This window comes from Cuculus canorus, chromosome 6 (genome assembly GCF_017976375.1).
Source record: "Cuculus canorus isolate bCucCan1 chromosome 6, bCucCan1.pri, whole genome shotgun sequence".
Lineage (NCBI taxonomy): Eukaryota > Metazoa > Chordata > Aves > Cuculiformes > Cuculidae > Cuculus > Cuculus canorus.
In genome coordinates this window covers 2580616-2600214 of record NC_071406.1, presented here as the reverse complement: position 1 = coordinate 2600214, position 19599 = coordinate 2580616, and the positions used below count along the sequence as shown (strand labels likewise).

At 42.9% G+C, this 19599-nt stretch overlaps 1 protein-coding gene across 1 annotated transcript in view; it reads left to right on the top strand.

Moving 5' to 3' along the window:
• The window catches only part of EPC2 (enhancer of polycomb homolog 2), a 42892-nt gene that overhangs the window by 2254 nt on the left and 21039 nt on the right, over positions 1-19599 (top strand). Inside the window, exons 2-3 of the mRNA XM_054070348.1 lie at positions 13462-13621; positions 18598-18743. Coding sequence (XP_053926323.1) covers positions 13462-13621; positions 18598-18743 — 306 coding nt within the window. The remainder of the gene's footprint in view (positions 1-13461; positions 13622-18597; positions 18744-19599) is intronic.

Sequence of the window (19599 nt, the reverse complement as noted above, 5' to 3'; positions counted from 1 at the left end):
TTGACTGTTGATATAAGAGGAATCCTCTGTCTTACCATTGTGGGTTTCTCCCTGTTGCCCCCATTATTTTATAGCATGTAATACACTGACCAAAACTTCCAATGCAGAGTAAATTTCCTCTGGAATGTGAGAATGTGTTTAAAAGCAACAGCAGTGTGGTACAAGCGAAGCAATCTTGGAGGGTACTTTGGTTTTCTCAGTCTTTAAAGTCTACCTTGTAGTGCTGTGCTTCACTTAATGTTTATAAAACAAGCAATATTCTTCACAGTGGTTGTGTTGTTTTGATAAATCATGTTTTAAATAAACTTGTTAGTGAGAAATTGCTGTACGAGTTCAAGCAAGCAGGCTGCTTGTGGGCTGCTTGAATGGTTGTGAAGATTAGATTCGTACTTCAGTGTTGTACTGAAATGTTGCTTCTGTGTAATAATGAGTTGTTTTTTCTCTGCGGTGAAATGTGGCTGTATTTGAGATGCGATGTAGTAGTCTCAAAATGAAGCGGTCATCGAAGCAGTACATCAGTGTAGTGCTGGAGAAGGTTATGAACCGTGCTGTTAATCGCTTGTTCAGATGATCGTAGTGTAGAGGCAGTTTCATTCATGCGGCAGCCCTCTTCCCTGTGCCGTACACATCATTCTGTAACCAGAGTTTTTGTGATAGCAGTGCGTTAAGCCCTTCTAGGAAAAGCTATTGTGGGTGGCAGTGACTAAATGTTTGAGAAGTATTTAAACAGCTTTTATTCACAGTAAGCATTGCTGTGATGGATGTGACGTACTTTGAAAGGGATTCTTGGGGGGTGAGAGAGACCCACATATTCATTCCTGACATCTCAATTACTTGGGGCTCTTTTTTAGCCCAGACCTTTGCCAGGCATGCACCTTGTGAAAGGCGTTTGAGCCGTCTGGGTGGCTGCTGATGTACACGTGCTGTGCAGAGACCCAGAGCTGCGTCACTGTGGCCCCGAACGCTCTTTCCCTGTCGCGCTGCCCTGTGTGGAGCCTCGGTGCAGTCAGACAGGTCTCATAGTGCAGTGTGTCACGGGGTCACACATCTTCCTGGGCTGACCTTCACTGGAAATAACACAGCGTGTACAGATTGGCAAGGTTTAAAGTGGTTAAAGATCAACACCTCTGCCTGACCTGTTCTTCACAACCTCATCTTGTGATTTGCTTTGTTCATGCTTGATATTTTGTGTATACAGAAATGCAAATTTAGGTCTATTTGTTTTTAATGTGGGGGGGCTTGTGTGTGTTTTGTCTGTTTGTTTTGTGGTGGGTGGGGTTTTTTGTTTGTTTGTTTTTTAACTAGTAGTGTTTGGAACAGAAGAAAATTCAAAGCCTGGGGGGAGTTTAATGATTATCACTCGTTTTCTACTACTAAAGTTATTTGGACTGTGTTTGTCAGTCACTGTAGTCCCAGCCTGGGCAACAAACACTGCTGCTCACCCGCTGCAGAAAATTATACCACCCGCTTTGTCAGCTTGAGCTGAACTTCTCTTTTGATTTGATCTTGATGAATATTCTGGAGATATTTCTTTTTAAGTATGTTAGAGATTTATATCCACTGCAGCATTTTACAAATCAGCAGCTCATTTCCCTCACTTGGAGATCCTAGTCCTAAAAGAATTAGGCTCTGATTTGTCTCATGTTTATGTTGGCAAGTGTTTATAATCTACCCTAAATTAAACCTGAGGAAGAAAATTGCTGGATTTGTTCTTTGTGTTGCTTTGTTTGTTTGTTTTTAAATTTGTGTAAGAGAGAGAGCACTGCTAAGCAAAAGTGGGAAGACGCCCTTTTGTGAGCTTCAGAAACTGAGCAGGAACACTGTTTTGTTTTTTTTTTTTTTGTTCTGATGAGTAAGAGTTGTGTTTCCTAATGCTAATGAATTGTTCTGGCTGGGAGAGGGGAAAGTTGCAGAGTAGATAAGCCCTGGTTTTGTTTCTTATCACATAACTGTTTTTATTTGAATACCTATTACTGTAGCTTGCAGAGGTGCATGGGGGGGGGGGGAATCGTGCTTGGTAATGAGGCAAGTTCAGGCTGAAGGCTTTCAGCAGTAAATTCCCTCGAGCTGTTAGGAGGCTAAAAGCGTGGTGGTAATTGAGGAAACCTGGGTTGCCCGGTCAAAGCTATCTGAACGTTCATCTCAAAATTCTTGTTTGAACATACATTCATTTACAGTGAAGTTTGACACCGCATGGCAAGGCTGGGGTTATAGAGGGAAAAGTGCTTGAATAGCAAGTTAAGGACATGGTTTAACATTAATAAAATGCTGACAGAGTACGAATGAAAAGTGGCTTTCATTCTCAGTCCTTGAGTGATCACCTCGGCATGATCTTTTACCGATCGTTAAATATAATGTTCAATTCTGAGTATTTTGACAGACTGGAAGCAGATAACTTCGAAGACATTTTTCCTTGCTTTCCTGTCATACTCTGCATCCCTTGGTTCATTCAGTTTTGGTTGTAACACTGGGAACATGAAGTGCTCAGCATCTGGCTTTCAGGGCATCCTGGAGCTAGTGACGCTTTGAAGCAGCATGCATTCTCCTTTTAAAGCAGAGAGCATAAGCTTTGCACAAGTCAGTTTTCTGCTTGGATATTTTTGCAGATACGGTGTAGCATACTCAGTATTTTTGCTGATACAGTGAACTGGAAGAATTCAAGCAGGAGGCCTTTGGCGTATGTGTGTACACACAGAGATATTGTTAATTTTACAGAGACGCTTACTTGCCTTTGTTTAAAAAAAAAAAAAAAATTGTTGTGATCCAGGCATACAGTCACAGTTTTTTGCACATATTCTTATGCCTAAATTTGTGTTTGTGTGCTTTCTGTTTATAAGATCGAGTAATAGTCACTTCCTATTCTTTTCTTGGAGGGGCTTCATCCTGAATGTGTGAGCACAACTGCATTGATGTTGGTTGGGGACCGCTCTGCATTTGCCCCTTTGCTCCGGTGTTGAAACGGCACACGTTTTACAGATCATCTGGGATTTTGTGTGTTGCTTTAACTGATAGTGTAGTTTATTTTATAAGGAGATGGAGTTGTTCATGTATTGCAGCTAATTGTCCACATAAAGGCAAGCAGTCTTGTTTGATACCTACCCTGTGTACTGGATTTGTGCAAGGAAGAAGCTAGGACGCCAGTGTGTAAAATAAATTAACAGAGGTTAACTTGAATTCAGACCATACAAATATTCTGTAAAACAGAAGGTCCTCAAAAAGAGTTTATGAAAGTCTGAGTAAGAATCTTAGAAGATTGTGCTTCCATGCAAAACTAAGTGAAATCAAGACAGCAGACTTTTCTTAGGGAAGAACTGGGGTTGGTTTGATTAGAATCAACTGGATTATGTGCTTGGGAAATGGAATTCCCAGCATAAGGTTATTTCTCAGTTTGAGTTCAGAACCTTCATTTGTTTACTTATTTGATGTATCTGTGGGGACTGCTGGGGTCATTGCAGTTTGGTAGTGGGTACTGTAATACTCTTACTGTCTTTATTCATGGAATCTGAAATATCAGTTCTGTTTGAGCCCTTCCTCTGCCTTCAGGTCCTGTGTTTTCCTCCCTCCTTTTGTGACAGATTGCATCACACAGTGAGGTTCCTCAGAAATGCATATTTCGGCTTTGTTTCCCAGCCATCATTTCAATTTTCAGCTGCGATCCTCTATCCTTCCTGTGCTTTCACCTGCAGGATATTTTTGTGGCTAACAGAAACTTCCTTCCGGTCCCTCACTAGTACTTTTTAACATCCCATCTGGTGATGATGTATCAGAATTATCATAGAGTAGGCTGGATTGTGCTAGCGTGATGCTGCAGTGGGGGTGAAAACAAGCTGTTGGTGAGCGTAGATGGGGAGTAGACCCCATCTAAATGCTGGAGTAGCTGAGCACAGTGAACTACTGAACCGAGTAGCTTTAGATTTCATTTGTCCTGGCTGTGTTTATGTGGCTAAAGTTAAACCACATAAAGAGTTGCTCTTAATCCTCAGATTCCCTATCAGTTTATTGAGTGCTTATCACATTAATGCCCATCAGCTCGCCTGTAATGACTTTAGTACAGGCTTAGCCTGCGACACAGGTCAAGTGACTTCTCTTGGAGTGTCATTTTAAGATAGAGCTGAGATGTGTGATCTGCGGCTCATAGACGTGTCCTGAGGCCCAGCTGACTCCGTCATGGGAGGTCGAAGCCCACCGTGGTGAAGCTGAGCATCCTGTACTTGCAGGAGGGGTATGGGGATAGAAGGCTTGGGAATGGAGAAGCAGGAAGCTGCTGTGCTTTTGGTGTCACCCTGAGGTTAGGTGGGTTCAGCGCTATCGGAAAACCACACTGCCATTTAGATAAAGCTGCATTTTTGCTGCAGGCCACACTCTGCATGGGGTCAGTTAACGCCCCTCTGCTGAATCTGTCCTGACTTGTTTGGGTGCCTGAGTCGAAGCAGAGAACAATGGTATCTGCGGGGACGTTAATTGAGAGTCACACCTCCAGTCATTATGCAGGAACTTTCCCTCATGGGTAGGTTTCCTAAGGGTGAGGTGTAATTCCACAAGGAAAGCTTAGGAGAGCATTTTGAGATCTGCCTCTGAGCTTGTGTCGCTCAGCTCTGGAATGTCTCAAATGTAGGTAGCAATTTCTCCTTTTCCTTCAACTTAAAATCTCAGAAAGAAATACCTCGGGCAGCCTCAGTTGTGCTTTGATTTACATGGAGCCAGGTTTCATATTGCTCCTCCTTGGCAAAATTGAGCACCAGTCAGCTTTGTACAGTTCCTGTGTTGATTGAGATTAGTTGAGATGTCCCGTTTGGATAATTCATCTCAGCAGACAGTAAGGCTGCTTGTGTTAATCTTGGCTTTAATTATTTTTAATAAAAAAGAGAATTTTGATTGGTGGTGGACATTCAGAAGGGTATTTGTGATCTCTCTTGCCAACAAAGCTAATAAACTACACCTTGTTTGTACTTATTGGAACAGTGTTATGCCCTAGCATAGTTATCACCCTAACTATTCAACTTTTTAAAGGATAAGTAACACATTTAATGTTTACATAAATAAATCACAGTTAAACCTTAGGCGGTCTAAAAGCCTTTGATGGTGAAGATTAATTGTAGAACTGAAATTTCTGTAACGTATTGAGAACTGAACCAGAACCTGAATTACTGTTTATGGAGAGGAGTGAGAAGTAGGGAAAATAATTCTGTGAAGCTGAAAGTCAATATAGACTGTTGTAATTCTGCACTTAATGTTGAGTAGTTCCGAGGAAAAAAAAATTAAGTATTTTGGAGTATACCATTTTCAAGTTTCTATTTTTATTTGTTTTGCAAACTCCTACTTGTTAATCTCTAAAAAACATGGTACAACGTGACTGAAGGTATTGTGTTACAGTACCATCCCTTTCCAGAGCAGAACTGCTCTAAATACAAGGGAGGGGAAGTTTGCAGAAAAGAAGCAGAGTTCTTATTTTTCCTGAGTTACTTTGGTGCAGTTCTCATTGTGATTAATACATTTACACTAATGAAATGCCTAATTCTGCAAGGTAAAAGGAGAAATTCCCACACCTAAGTCTCATTGTCATTTTGGGTTTTTTTTCTTAAAAACACTTATTTTTTCAGAAATTAGCCCCCAAGGAAATGCTTGGAGTTACAGGTATTGGAATTTGTTGGATGCAAATATGCCTTTGGTCTGTTATTTTAAATGCACAGGGTGGAAATAGTAGGTACCAGAGTTGCGTCCTCTCAAATAAGTTCCTTTGCAAAGAAGAGCATTGCTCCCCATGTACATGAAGGCAGACTGGGGTTGCTTTGTCTGTTAGGCTCCTTTCTTTGGTCTCAGAAGTCAGTGTGCTCCACACCTCACCAGTATATCCACTTCGGTCTCATTTTTCTCTGTAGGGTATCTTGTGTTTGTCATTGTAAATTGTGAGAAGTTAAGGCTTTCACATTTTGTCTTGTGAGACTCTTTCTTATTGGAATATGATGGATTTCTGTGTTGTTTATTAGATCTTCAGCACTCCAGGTTTCATCACTTTGGTGAGGACATCTGTTTTAAAAACTCTGTACCATATCAGTGCGTGTACCTCAGTTGAATAAAAATCCATAATGAGAACTTCAGGTCTTAGTCATGGAAAGCGGCTGATTCGCATAGGTCAGCAGGTGGACTGCACAGTGCACTGAGAAAGGGAGAGGCACTGTAAACAGCTTATTCTTCTAAAATATAGAAGTTATAGCTGAGACTTTCCAGGACATTGCGTTGCTGATAAAGGTGAAGTTAATGGGCTCATTTGGTACCAGACTCTTGGTAACTTTGGAGCTAAGGCAGTCGGTTCTGCTTTGGCCATAGGAATTTGGTTTTAATGCCTGCTTTTCACTTAGGCAGCAGGGCATGTTCATACTTCTTGGTCTTCAAATGTTGTAACTGGGCATCAAGAACACCAGGCCCTCTTACCCACTTTGACACAAGCGAGAACTGGTGTTTTGAAAGACCTGATTTTAATACAAAGGTGAAGCTTTTTCTTTGCTAACAGGTGTTGTAGAGCAAGTACCCTCAGCCATCTTGGCCAGGTGAGGCCCTTGAGGAGCTTCAGGTGAGGTGTCTGTGGTGAGACCACCATGTGTTATGAAGTTATTGGGTAATGGTATCTCTAATTGTGGGGTGAAGTGAGGCAGCAGCTTTTCTGCCTTTCCTGGGTCTTTATGGCTTGTCAACAGGGGGGTGGATCCTGTGGGGAGCTGTAACCACCTCCTGCTGGAGAATTTCCAGTGTCTTCCTTCCCTCTCCTGCAAGGAGCACAGTTTTGACTCATGCTCACATGAAGGTTTTGAGGTGTGGAGCCAGGAATTCACAATCTGAACATGCTGCGGTATTTAATAAAGAGGAAAACTGATTGTTGTGGAATCCCAGCCTCTTAAAAATGCATTGTGAGGTTAATGACATGAAAACGAGAGAGAATATTTATATCTGTGTTTACCTTTACATCCCCCTCTGTCTGACTGGGGACAGCCAAGTTATGCTGATTGAAGCCAACTGTAAAGACAATGAAAAGGAATTCTGCAGATGCAATTTGTTAGCAGTCTTGTCTGTCCAGAGTTGCTTTTGTTAGGTGATGAATGATACAAATGTGTCCCAGGGACGGAGGTGAAGACAAGTTTGTGTCTTTTGACTAGATGTTACACTGTTTAACCACTTTCTCTTATGGTGATCAAAGGCATCTTGGGGGGGGGGGGGGAGGCCCCTTTTCAGGAAATACAGATTTCTCAAAGTACCACGTCCAGCCTTTCCAAAGGAACTTCAATTTAATTCATTGTTGTAACACTTACTCTGTTTTTAATAATTATTCTATATTCACACATTGGCAAACTACTGACTTGGGTAATTAATTGTAGCTTTAAAGTGTGGTGCTCTAGATTCCTTTGTGACATTTCATTAACAGTGACAGTTTTGCATCAGTGATGTGTTCAGAAATAGCAAACAACCCTTATTTGTAGGAATGAGAGGTGGCTCGTGTTCTCACGAGGGTAGTGTTTGGGATGTCTCGCTGGGATTCTACGTCTGTTATTACATAGGATGATACAAATTGCATTGCTTGCTTTTTCTGCTTTAAACGTACTTAGCTATTTTAATTTTGGGGGTTTTTTTGGTGCTGCAAGGGTAACTAAAGAAATACAGAAATGATGATGATCTTCTCTGGCTGTCTCCCTTCACATGGACATCTGTCCTTGTCTCAGGCTGGTTGGTAGTCTGACTAAAGCCCGTGTAAGCACTATAAAATGACTACAGGCAAGCTAGGAAATGAGAGTGGCCAAGAGGAAACGAAGGCATGTTTTGGCATTTTTTTGGTCCAAGTTGGATTTTCTTTGTTTAGATACATAGCTCCTATATAGATCTCTCTATGAAGGCACCGAGTCATCCAAGGATATTGAGCTCTATTAGGTGTTTCAGATGACCCTTCTCTTGCTACTTCAGCCGATGACAGCACTCTCGAGGGAATAGTCAGGTGGTTTGTGTGGAATCAGATGATTTGTGTGTAAACAAGTTCACAGTAACAGCGTGACTGGTCCTTGGTGTTCACACAGCACTGGGATTGCTTTGTGAAATTACACTTGTTTAAGAACTAGAAAAGGGAAGAAAGTGACAGAAAAGTGTTTTGGTTTTTATTGACATATTAGTTCATTCACTTCTGAAATAATTGGGCTGCTCTATAGTAGGTAAATAAGAAATCTTACCCATTCTGAGGTTTGTGTGAGTTTTTAGGATGAAGTGGTACAGTTAGATTCACTTTGCTGCCTCCTTTGAGTTGTCTGTCACAGCAGCCCACCATTAGTGTATATAGATATGAATACAGGCAAAATAATATAATTTAGCAGTAAGGAAGGCAAGTGAGGAGAGCAGTTCTTGTAATTGTTTAAAACAAAAGAAGGATATGAGTTGTCACATTGGAAGAAAGTGATATGGGCAAAAGTCAGTGAGAAGTTGTTCCACGTGCCCTGTGCGCTTGCAGGGAGGGCTGTATGCCATACCTCCTCCTGCTTCGTGTGGGTTCTCTTGAGCTGCCTTCCCCGAGAGGCAGGAACCCGTAGGGAAATGGGGAGGAGTTTCAGTCCTGCAAAGCAGCTTCTCTTTAGGCACGTTGGTGTGAGGTTTTGTTGTTAGCCCAGTGCCCTGAGTTACATCATAATTAGTACAACATTTTAATAGGACACCAGGTAATGAGGAGGAATGGATCTGATTAGATCTGAATAGGTTAATTCTCCATTGCATCACTAGAAAGTAATACCTGATCAACTGTGTTCATTCATTAAAATGTTTGCTTTTCAAACTAAATTGGAAATGAAGCAGTGAGTTCCTCGTAAGATCTACATTGCTGTCCCAAGCGCGAAAATTGTTGTGGTGCACAGGCAGGCTTATTGATTCCTTATTTTGGCTAACTGGTCCCTGTCCCAGGACAGAGTGAGGGGAAGGAAAGGAAAACAGCTCTGTAGGTGTCTTCCTTCCCCCTCACTTCCCACCTTGAGCCCTTCAGCTGCTTAGATCCACTTTCAGTTGTAATAACGTCCAAGCAAGAAGGCAGTCCCACCTCAGATGAGCAGTTATTGTTTTGTTCATGCTAAGTTGATGTGTCCAGCATTGTGGCAATAAGCTCCTAACAGCTCAAGGAGAGGTGCATCCCACTGGTGGTGTGGAGGCAAATGAATCCTCCTTGAGAGAAAAGACCAAACTCTTCCTGCACTGAGGAGGCTGACTGTTCATTGGCCATTGGTTTTGTGGCAGTTAAGGACTGAAAGGGTTAACCATAGAAGGAAACAAAAGGTGGTGCTTGAGCTGAGGCTTCTGTCTTGGAAATCCTTACAGAAAAACAGGGGGAGCGGTGTGCAGAGAGGGAGTGATAACAGGGCTGTGGGAGGAATGAGAGGCTTTAGATCAAAGCAGCTCCTGAGCTTCCTGCTGGCGCTCTCTGTAAGCGGAGTCAGCAGGCAATGCTGCCGAGGTCCAGGCTTTGCAGGACAAGCCTGCACATTTCATGCTGAACTTCTATACGTTTTGTTTCTGAATCTTTCTGTTAAATATAAGAAGTCAATTAATTTTCATTTCCTAGTTGGAATATAATGCTAAACAAATAGGATCTCTGGGGTTTAGTAAGTTTTCCTTGTTTTCCTTGCGTTATTTCACTTCTTGATGGCAGGTAGATTGGAAGGCTGGCTCTAGGTTGGCCTGAAGATAGCTTATTTTGAGTAGGTAGAGCTTTAATAAATTCACTTTTCCCTTTCATCATACATACAGTGCTGTAGAGTTAAAGCCATCTGTCTTGTTGAGAGACTTGATTTTAACAGCTAAATTGTGCTGTGTTATGTTTCGTTTTCCTTAAGTCTCTTAACATCACTCAAGATTTTTCTTTCATTAAAGGCTGCAGTGCAAATCTCTGAATTGTGTGGCCTGAAGCTCTGGGGTGACAGGACAGGCAGAGAGGGAATTCTTTCCCTAAATAGTGTGGCAGTAAACTGTAATGTGTTTCAAAACTTTCTGCCTTGCAGGGTAAACTTAACTATGCTAAGTGAATTGAAGTGGTGAAATATCCTCTTAAAGAGTTGTGGCAGTGCTCATATGATGCAATTTTAATGAATGACGAAGGGAACAGATAAGTTTAGTCCTAAAGCTTCACCATGTAAGTTTCTATATCGAATATGGAATTGCTCGTTGCATTTTCCTAGACTGGGATCAGCTTTTCAGTGTGAAGGTGGTATTAATCTGCAGGCCTCTCCAAACACGCTTATCCTGAAAACTAGCATGCTCATTTAAAGTGTGACAAACTGTCTCAAAGAGCGGGAGTGTAAGGAGGAAACCAGAGTGCTCTGTAGGATCCAAGTGCTCCGTTCCACAGCAGCAGAATAACTGGAAGTGTATCGGTAACTCTAGCTCTGGTGAGTAAGGATAATGTTCAGGATTGATCACTTGTTTCCCTTAAAGCTAAATGGAAGCGATCCTTAGGAGAATGTTACCTTTTGGCTGGTTATCCTGCTATTGTTGAACTTCTTTTTGTAGCAAAGAAACTCTCGGATAAAAGGTTTTGAAATACCACAAGGTTTGTGGCCTCTTTCTGGGTTAGGAAAGGACATAGCATTGCAGGTTCCTTGCTCTGTTTCAGCCTTCAAGCCTAATTCTTAACCTGTGCAACCAGTGCTAAGTGTTTTCAGTTGTAGAGTTTTTTGGTTTTCCCCTCATAAGGGAGACAGGATTGCAGCATCTCATTATAGGCTCGGAGGTGTGATTTCACGTCTCGCTCTGGACTGAAGCGGATGCCTATTCTCTGCCAGCCCTGTTGTGAAAGGCTGTCAACTCGTTTGGGTTGGAGTGGGAGACTGCTGGGTGCAGTGCATGCTGCTGTGCTGCTCCGTGCTGGCAGGACAGGCTCTCTAGACCAAGGAAAGCATCCTGGATTATGCAAAACCAATGGCTTGAGCAGTTTGCTGTAAACTGCTGTGAGTGTGGTTATTGTACAGTGAAGGGACTCGCATGGCTAATGTGCATCTTTGACTTGGAGAACAGACATGCTAACGCAGTGCTATTACATACACTAAACTTTGAGATGCTTCTGTTATGCTGTTAGCTGAAGATACGGGACTGTCGGAGATGCATGTGTGTGAAACTTTTTAGTCATACTAGAGAGAAAGGTTTGGATGTGCTTTTTAGGGAATTAGTGAGTAATAGCTCTTTGACAGGTACTCCTTTTTATTCCCATGGCAGCTTGTTCTGTTTGCCATCATCACTGTTTTCTCTGATGTTCAGTTATTTTTGTATGAGATGTTTTTATCTCCCCTGCTTCAGAACCAAGTACAAGTTAAAATTCAATGTATGTCTTTCAAGTAAAGGTGAAAAATAGACAAAAAAGTGAATTGGTATAGCAGTTACTAAATCTGTCTTTAAAAATGCTTTTTCAAGTTTGATAAAGCCATTTAATGAGACCAACTTTGATATAAAATTCTTCAGAGTTTGTTGAAACAGAACTGTTTCAGAAGTTAAAATTTATAATTTCCTTAATATCATGTTCAGCAGAAGGATTCTGCTTCCACCAGTTTTCATACATCACCTGCCTCTTTCTTGAGGCTGTACTGTTTGAGTGACAGCAATGCTGTTAAGACTTCTCTGTTTGAAAGCTTGTGTTATGCTTGAAGGATTTTTATAGTGACGTGAGTACTAACACCTATTGTCAGATTTTCCTTGGAACTCTTTGTATGCTTACTAGCAGAGTTACAAGAACTGAGAAATGGAATTACTCCTCTGCGCTGCCTAATGGGCTGTGGAACCAAAAAAGATTGGGAATTTTGGTCGCTGTGTGTCCTTCACGGTGTTTTCTGAAAGTTAAACCTATTTACCCGTTCATTACTTAGGCCATTGTGGACTGGTGTGGCTTCTCTACAAGTCCTTCCAGCACAAGGAAGGTCATGGATCTGTTCAAGCAAGTCCAGAGGAGGCTATGGAGATAATCTAAGGGCTGGAGCACCTCCTGCATGAGGACAGGCTGAGAGAGTTGGTTGTTCAGCCTGGAGAAGAGAAGGCTGCAGGAAGACCTTAGAGGAGCTTCCAGTGCTGAAAGGGGCTCCAGGACAGCTGGGGAGGGACTTTTTACAAGTAGTGACAGGATGAGTGGGAAGTGTTTTCAGCTGAAAGAGAGGAGATTGAGATGAGATCTTGAAAGTAGTTCCGCAACAAAACAGATCTTATAGTTGAGTTACCAACTTGGACTGTGAAGCTCTCCAGACACATTTTAATGGAATGATAGATCCATTCAGTATGGCGTAGCTGAAGCAGATCACACCCGATATTTGATTGCACGCTTGTCTTAATTGTAATAGCGTTCACTTCGGAGCTTGATGTTTTGATTTAATGTTGCTTCATCTGCCACAGGAGATTCCCCAAGCCGCTTTTCCAGTTGCTGGTCTGTTATATTCCAGTTTGGCAGGAATTGGATTATTTGCCTTTCTGCAAGATCTTAATAATTAGGAATGTGTAATTTATTTAATAGGACATATATTTTTAAAGATTGGCTTTCATTCACTACCTTTTCTTAAATAACATTCTGTAAAATTGAAGAGGTAGAAACCCTGTTCTTGAGAGAGTTCTTGCCTGCTGGACAGGCTCCTCTTGCTGCTGGTCAGCTTGTATTGAGTATCTGCAGGCTGCAGAGCTTTAGTGAGGAAACAGCAGGTGTGCTGATTGTCTTTGTCAAAGTTCAGTGTGAGTATGTATTCCTGAAAAACCTTTGAGAGAAGTTAGAGGTTAGCGTTAACTTGCAGGAGGAGGTGGGTTTCAGGACTTAGCTAATACAACTATGTGGGGAAAAAATATCTGTGTAAACTGATACCTTCATTGTGATTTTTATTTCATTTGGAATGATTCTGCAGGAATTGTGGCTTCTTTAAGAATCAAATGCAGTAATACCTGCTTAGGAAGTCTGTGCTTTTCAGGTGTTTTTCTGGGAGGATGGCTCTCACTGCTGCTCTTAACTAGCTGAGCCTCTAAAGCGAGTGAGCTGTAAGAATTGTGGGGCAGACTGGAATTACGAAGTTGGGTATTCTTTTGATTTGAATCTGCTTCTTGTAATACTTTCAAGGACTTGCTAAGCGTCTGTTAACTGATCTTGCATAAAGTTTCTCTGATAGGTCGCAATGGGTTTGACTTACACCAGCCCTGAGGTGAACAAAGGCTTCTCTTCATCCCCTTATGCACTCTGGAGCTCTAAGATTTGTGTTGGTTAGGAACCCCACAGCATACTAACTGCTGGAGAATCCCATCTTTCCCTGCTTCTAGCCTGGAAGCAAGCATCCCGCTGTCCTCTAAAATACAGTAAAGCCTCAACTCTTCTATCTGCGTCTCATTTAGAATTCCAGGACAACTGTAGGAGTAAAGGATGACTGTCTTTGTATGTACCTCTGTATACTGCTACCTGAATAAACGAACTCTTACGTTTTCCTCTTGCAGGAACATCATTTACAACGGGCCATCTCAGCACAACAAGTCTTCAGAGAAAAGAAAGAGAGCATGGTTATCCCGGTCCCTGAAGCGGAGAGCAATGTCAACTATTACAATCGCTTGTATAAAGGAGAGTTTAAGCAACCAAAGCAGTTCATTCACATTCAACGTAAGTTCACAAATTTTGGGTTTGTTCCTGCCTCCCTATTGTTTAAATTGAGTAATCCTCAAAGTTGGTGCAGTGTTCAGAAGGTGGAAGGTCTCAAAAACCCAACATGGATGTATATTTAAATTCCAGTCTCTCTTCTCAAGTTCTGGAAGAATTGAAGGTTGGAGGTGTGGTGAATAGGAGTGTTTTCATGCTGTATTTGTTTGTGGCTGTGTGCTGATGCTTGTATATCTAGGTACGGTGGCTGCCAAGCCTCCTCCTCTCTGTCGGTCATCTAGCATTGCTGATCAAGCCATGCTTTTTTGTGTCCCCTCCTAATTCTGAGAGGGAATAACAGAATGAGCCAGGCTGCTTCCCCATTGCTTATACTGACACAGGGAGTGGGAGAGGCGTTGTTGCACTTGCTGAATGAGTCTGGAACTCCTGTGAAGTCAGAAGTTCTGTATGAATGGAGGTAGTAAAACAGAAGAGGCTTTGTAAGCAAATCAGCTTTTACTGTACTGATTGTAGTAGAGTTCTTGAAGGTTCTGTTTCCAGTGCACTAACAGTGGAGTCCAGGCTGTAGCATAGGAGTGTTCGAGACTGTGGGTTACAGTTATTTTGCTGAAGCTGTATACAGTTCCCTTTCCATAGGGAAGTCTGAGCTTGCCGTACGGGCAGAAGGAAATAAGATTCTTCTGCAGGAGTCTACCTTCTTATGTCTTAAAAGATCTAATTAATTAATCTGAACTTGTAGTTAATTACAGTTGTCTCTGGATTAATAATACCACTTTTTTGGTTGCTATTCTGTTGGCACGGGACAGATGTTTATAACACAGTTGTTCCTTGGCACGTGAATTGTTTGTCCTTTGCAGGACGTGGTTCTAGGGGTTATTTTTTGACTGTGACTTCTCCCAGGAGTCATCTCTGTAGCAAAGCCTTAGATTCAATCACAGCAGTGCCCTGTCAAGTGCTTACAGTGAAGTACAAGTTCAGTCCTGGGTCTCTGCAGAGAACTCCTCTCGTCACATGTTGCTGTGAAGGGCGTTGACATGGGTGTGCTGGAGCACCTGGAACAGGAATGTGTCCTCAAGTGTTAGTCTGGGGGACTGGGCAGGCAGTATTGATTTTATTGAACTTCATCTGGCCAGGCAGAGCCTGTTGATAGCCTGTTCCTTGCATGCTTTTTGTCAACTGCCTCATCAAGGGTTATGCAAAGATGCATAAGCCCAAACCCAGTTGGACATCGAAGAACCTTGCATTGTATCTCACCAATAGAGAGTTGTTTCTTCTACGTCTTTCAACATGTTTCTTCCGTGTATTTTCAAAATGAGAGACTTTTGGAAATAAAATTCTCAAGATTCTCTGATGTAGTAGAGATTGTACTGGTAATGTGAGAGATGAGCCAAAGGAAATTGTTGCCCAGAGAAGTTGTGGCTGCCCCATCTGTGGAGGTGTTCAAGATGCGGTTGGATGGGGCTTGGAGCAACCTGATCCAGTGGGAGGTGTCCCTGCCCATGGAACTGGATGGGCTTTAAGCTCCTTTCCAACCCAAACCATGATTCTGTGGTTAAGTATTTCTCTGCACAGTAGAAGGAACAAACCTGCAAAGTGAGTAGGTTAGGTTGGCTGAAATGAAGCTGCTAAATGAGGACTGTATTTTATTCTTTGTTGGACATTGCCAGAAACACTGCAAAATACTGTTAATAAACATGTCTAAAAGTGTTAAGTGTATTATGCTAAACGTTCTTTGTCTTGTTGAGGCTCACAGTCTTTCTGTACAGAATTACTGAAGGTATTTGAGCTGAAGATAAACATCAGATCCCGCTCCAGGATAATTTGTCCCACGTATTCAGAGTAGGTGTGATAGAAGGCGGCTTTGTGCTACATAAGCTGCTTGGAGATTCTGTTTTAATGCCAAAAGCACAGAAAGCAATGATACTTACTTTGGGCAGGAAGTTGTGTAAACTGATGGATGCCCAGAGCCACGTGCTGGAATCCATCCTTAGTGGTGGTCATTAGAAAGTCACTAGTAAGCCGAAATAGCTTTGTAGTTAATCTGGTAACACTCCACCCCAATGAGTGGAGTGCGCATTTCATGAAACTAGGGGTTGCCAGGTTTTTGTTCATTGTGTGTTGCTTGTTTTTAGAGGATGCTGTAGCGGGATCTGTTGAGGCTGCGGGCTTGCAGCCTGGCAGTGTAAAATGGGTCCTTGCGTGGTGCCTGCCCTGCTGAAGTGGGGAGTGCTTGGAGCTCTGCTCAGGTGCCGTAGACTCACTACGAAGGTGGTGTTTTGCTGCTGTGTTACTGCTGTGGGTATAATTACCATGATGTGATTCTTGGATTGCTCATGGCCTTTTATCTGCTGCCATCAGGATCAGCACTGCCCACTCCTTCCTTACTGCCAGCACCTTTCTGGTGACAGCTGTGTTCACGGTGAGCGAACTCTGGGAAGTGGTCTGACAGAAAGCTTGTCTTTTGGTTTTGGGATAGGTGAACGTCTGTGTTTATCAATTTTCTGTCTCGGCCCCTTGCGTGAGTGCTGGTGTTGGCACAAGTGAGGTGTAAGGCACGTGGCTTGCTGGGGAACTGCTTGTTTCAGTCATACCTCATGTCCATGTCAGCTTAAAATGACTGGAACCACAGCCTTAATTTAGTTAGAGAAATTAAATCAGATAACTTAGGTTAAACCCAGTTTAATGTAACCTACCTTAAACCAAATTGCATTTCTGTAACTCAGTATAAACTTGGTTCCTTGGGGAGCTTAAGTAAACAAAAGCAAATCTTTATGACAGGTTCTGCCATTAGAAGTGGTTAAAGTGGCAGAGGATGTTAACTGGGATGTTTAGCAGCAGCAGTTAGTAAGCTGCAAGTTCTGAGTGTTCACATGAGGTAAACTTTGCTGTTGGGATCAGTGGGGCACTGTGGAAGGAATGCAGAAGTTTCAGAGGGAAATGGGTTCATCAGTCAGTCACGAGTCATAGAATGGTTTGGGTTGGAAGGGAGCTTAAAGCCCATCCAGTTCCAACCACCTAGTAATTACCAAGAAGAGGTATAGATGATCCATTTTTAACTGCAAGAACTAGCAGATTAGTTGTTCAGGTGACCTGCTCCTAGGTAGTGTTGTTGAAGTACAGTGCTTTCTGTGGCCAAGCCTGGCTTTTCACTCGTCCTTACAGGTATGAATGGACAGTTGCATCCGTTTCTGTGGCAGGGGCAGGAAGAGAAGGTGGTGATGGATAGTTACATCACACGGCGTGTAGGCCACCTGAGTCTAGGGATGGCCAAGCTCCATGGTGAGGAATGGCTTTTTCTGGAGCCAACAGAAAAAGTGCTTGGGAGTGCTTGGGAGGCGATGACGTAGTGCTTGGGAGGTGATGGCAGCTGGTGGTTAGGGATGTCCCTAAAAGTATGTTTCAAAGAGCGGTGTGGACAGACTTCGGGGAGGAGGGGCACAGGCATGAGTGTCCTGGAGGTGTGGTGAGCCGGCTTGGGGTAGAGTAGCTTCTAATGGTTCTTACAGCAGTTAAAGGAGAAGATAACCCTGTATTGCCTGAGGCTCCTAGACTTCCACAGGCTGCCGGGACTTTGTGGCCTTCCTGTCTGCAGTGAGACTGGAACTGGAATGGAATGGAAACACCTTCCACTGCTTCAGTGCCGTTAACCTGCAGCCTCCATGCAAACCCCCACTCTTTGAAAGGGAACAGTGTCGATAACTGCAGGTCATGACAAATCGCGTGAGAAGCATCCCTAGCAAAAGCAAAGCAGTGCTAGAAAGTGTGAAGGGCAGGATCTGTGACAAGGGCTGCAGCTGTTCTCAAGCACTGATGTATTTTGGTACAAGAAAATGTACTAGGCTAGGTTTATCCGATGTGACTCCTGGCAGGTATCTGTCGCAGAGCTTTTATCTTGTCTTTCTGATTATCTGTCAGAATATTTTTGTAGAGTTGACATTCAGGATGTAGATTTGGTTTTTGTTTTTCTTTTAAGGATTAATTTTTTTCCAGTTTTACAGCACTCCATTTGTCTTTTATGAAGTCTCAGAATGACAGTTAGGAGAGTGGATGTTTTGTCAGTGAGTAATTCACTACCGTGTGTGAAGCTGCGTGGCCTGACATGTTACTGAGCCATGGTTCACAGGGGCAGATGAACCAGTGCAACAGCCAGAAAGGGAGTTCTGCTTTCCTTCCCCGTTCTCCTTCTGGCTGCATACACCCCTGTGTCTTGAGCCGGCCTGATCCTTACCAGATACCTCTGCAGACTGACTCAGCTTGCTAACAGTGACCAGTGAGAAGGAGGGACTCGGCTGAGGGGCACCACAGGGTTGCTGTAGGTACTGGCAGTGCAGCCATCTGCCCTTGCTGTTTGAGGTGGAGATCTTGCCTTAGAATCATAAATGGTTTGGGTCAGAAGGGAACTTAAAGCCCATGCACTTGCACCGCCGTCCATGGGCAGGGACATCTCCCACTGGCTCAGGGGCTCCAAGCCCCATCCAGCCTGGCCTGGAACCCCTCCAGGGATGGGGCAGCCCCCACTGCTCTGGGCACCCTGGGCCAGGGCCTCCCCACCCTCACTGGGAGGAATTTCTCCCTAATGTCTCATCTAAATCTTGATTGCATGATGTTCTGGAGGAGCTCTGTTATAACAGCACAAGGAAGTAGCTTTGCTCTGGTTTTGCAAAGATACGTTGATGTTTCTATGCCTTTGTGGTAATTTTTTAAACTAAAATGCTTTTTTCTGTTGTCCTTCAAGCCACTTAAAATAAAATGAAACTTTTCTGTTCCACCCACACTGGAAATCAAGACAAGCAGCTTCTAACGCTTATCTTGCAGCTGTTCTGTGGTGGGACTTTGTAGTGTAAAGAAAAAAAACGTGTTGGCAGAGACATTTTATCAATGGTTTTTGATTTCCAGTTGCCAGATGCACGCTTCTCTCTCAACTGTACGTTATTTACCAGTGGTTTGACCTTTTCTGTGTGTGCGTGTGTTTGTTTCAGCCTTTAACCTGGACAATGAGCAGCCAGACTACGATATGGACTCTGAGGATGAAGCCTTGCTGAACAGGCTAAATCGGAAGATGGAAATCAAGCCGCTGCAGTTTGAAATAATGGTTGACCGACTCGAAAAAGCCAGTTCTAGTCAGGTATGGTGCTGTGTGAAGAGATGGCTGAGGCTTTGCGAGCTCTGAGCTTTCTGGTGGGGTAGCTTTGGGTGGTTTTGGTGTTTGTTTTTCAATTTGTTTTATTTCCTACTAACAGGATAAATGTGGTTTTGAGTCTGCAGTTATACAGAAATCACATTGCTGTCTCTTATTGTCAAAATTGGTAACTTAGACAAAACAGGTGAGGAGGGAGCTTGGGGGGTGGTTGGGAGGGAGTTGGTTTTAAACTTTAATTCCTAACTGCAGTGTGTTAGAGAGGAGAATTTACAACATCTTGTTTTACTTGTGTTGATATTGAAGGAGCTTGCAGTGGTTGGCAGGTGTGTAGATTAGTCTATAAATGTAGATGAGAATCCAGATTCTTTGTTACACTCCAATTCTGACTCAGAGGATGGATTCCTTGCTTTAGGAACAAGAATGTGCTCTGTGTTGTTCAGTCACTTACTTTATGAAGAGGGTACCAGGTTGTGTTAATAGTCAGTGCCTGAGGTGTCGGAAGGGCCTTAAGGCCAAGAACATAACTCAAACTACATCTAAATGATCAATTTCTGAAAGGCCAGTTCGAAATAGGCACAATTATCTCTCAGTGAGATGGACGTTTTGTGGGAGTGAAGAATCCATTGCAGGATCTGCAGCTCTGCCTCTTGTTTCTTAATCTGATGTCATTCAATGCTGTGTGTTAAGAGACCAAAATGTTATATTCTCTGCATCTTAGAGAAGCTTTAACAAGGATTTGGTAAAGATTTAACAGGTTAGGACAGTGGGGTGTGAGGTAAAGCAGTTGCTTTTGAGTCCATTGGGTGGTACCTGTGGAATTTCTGGTACGGGGATCTCAGAG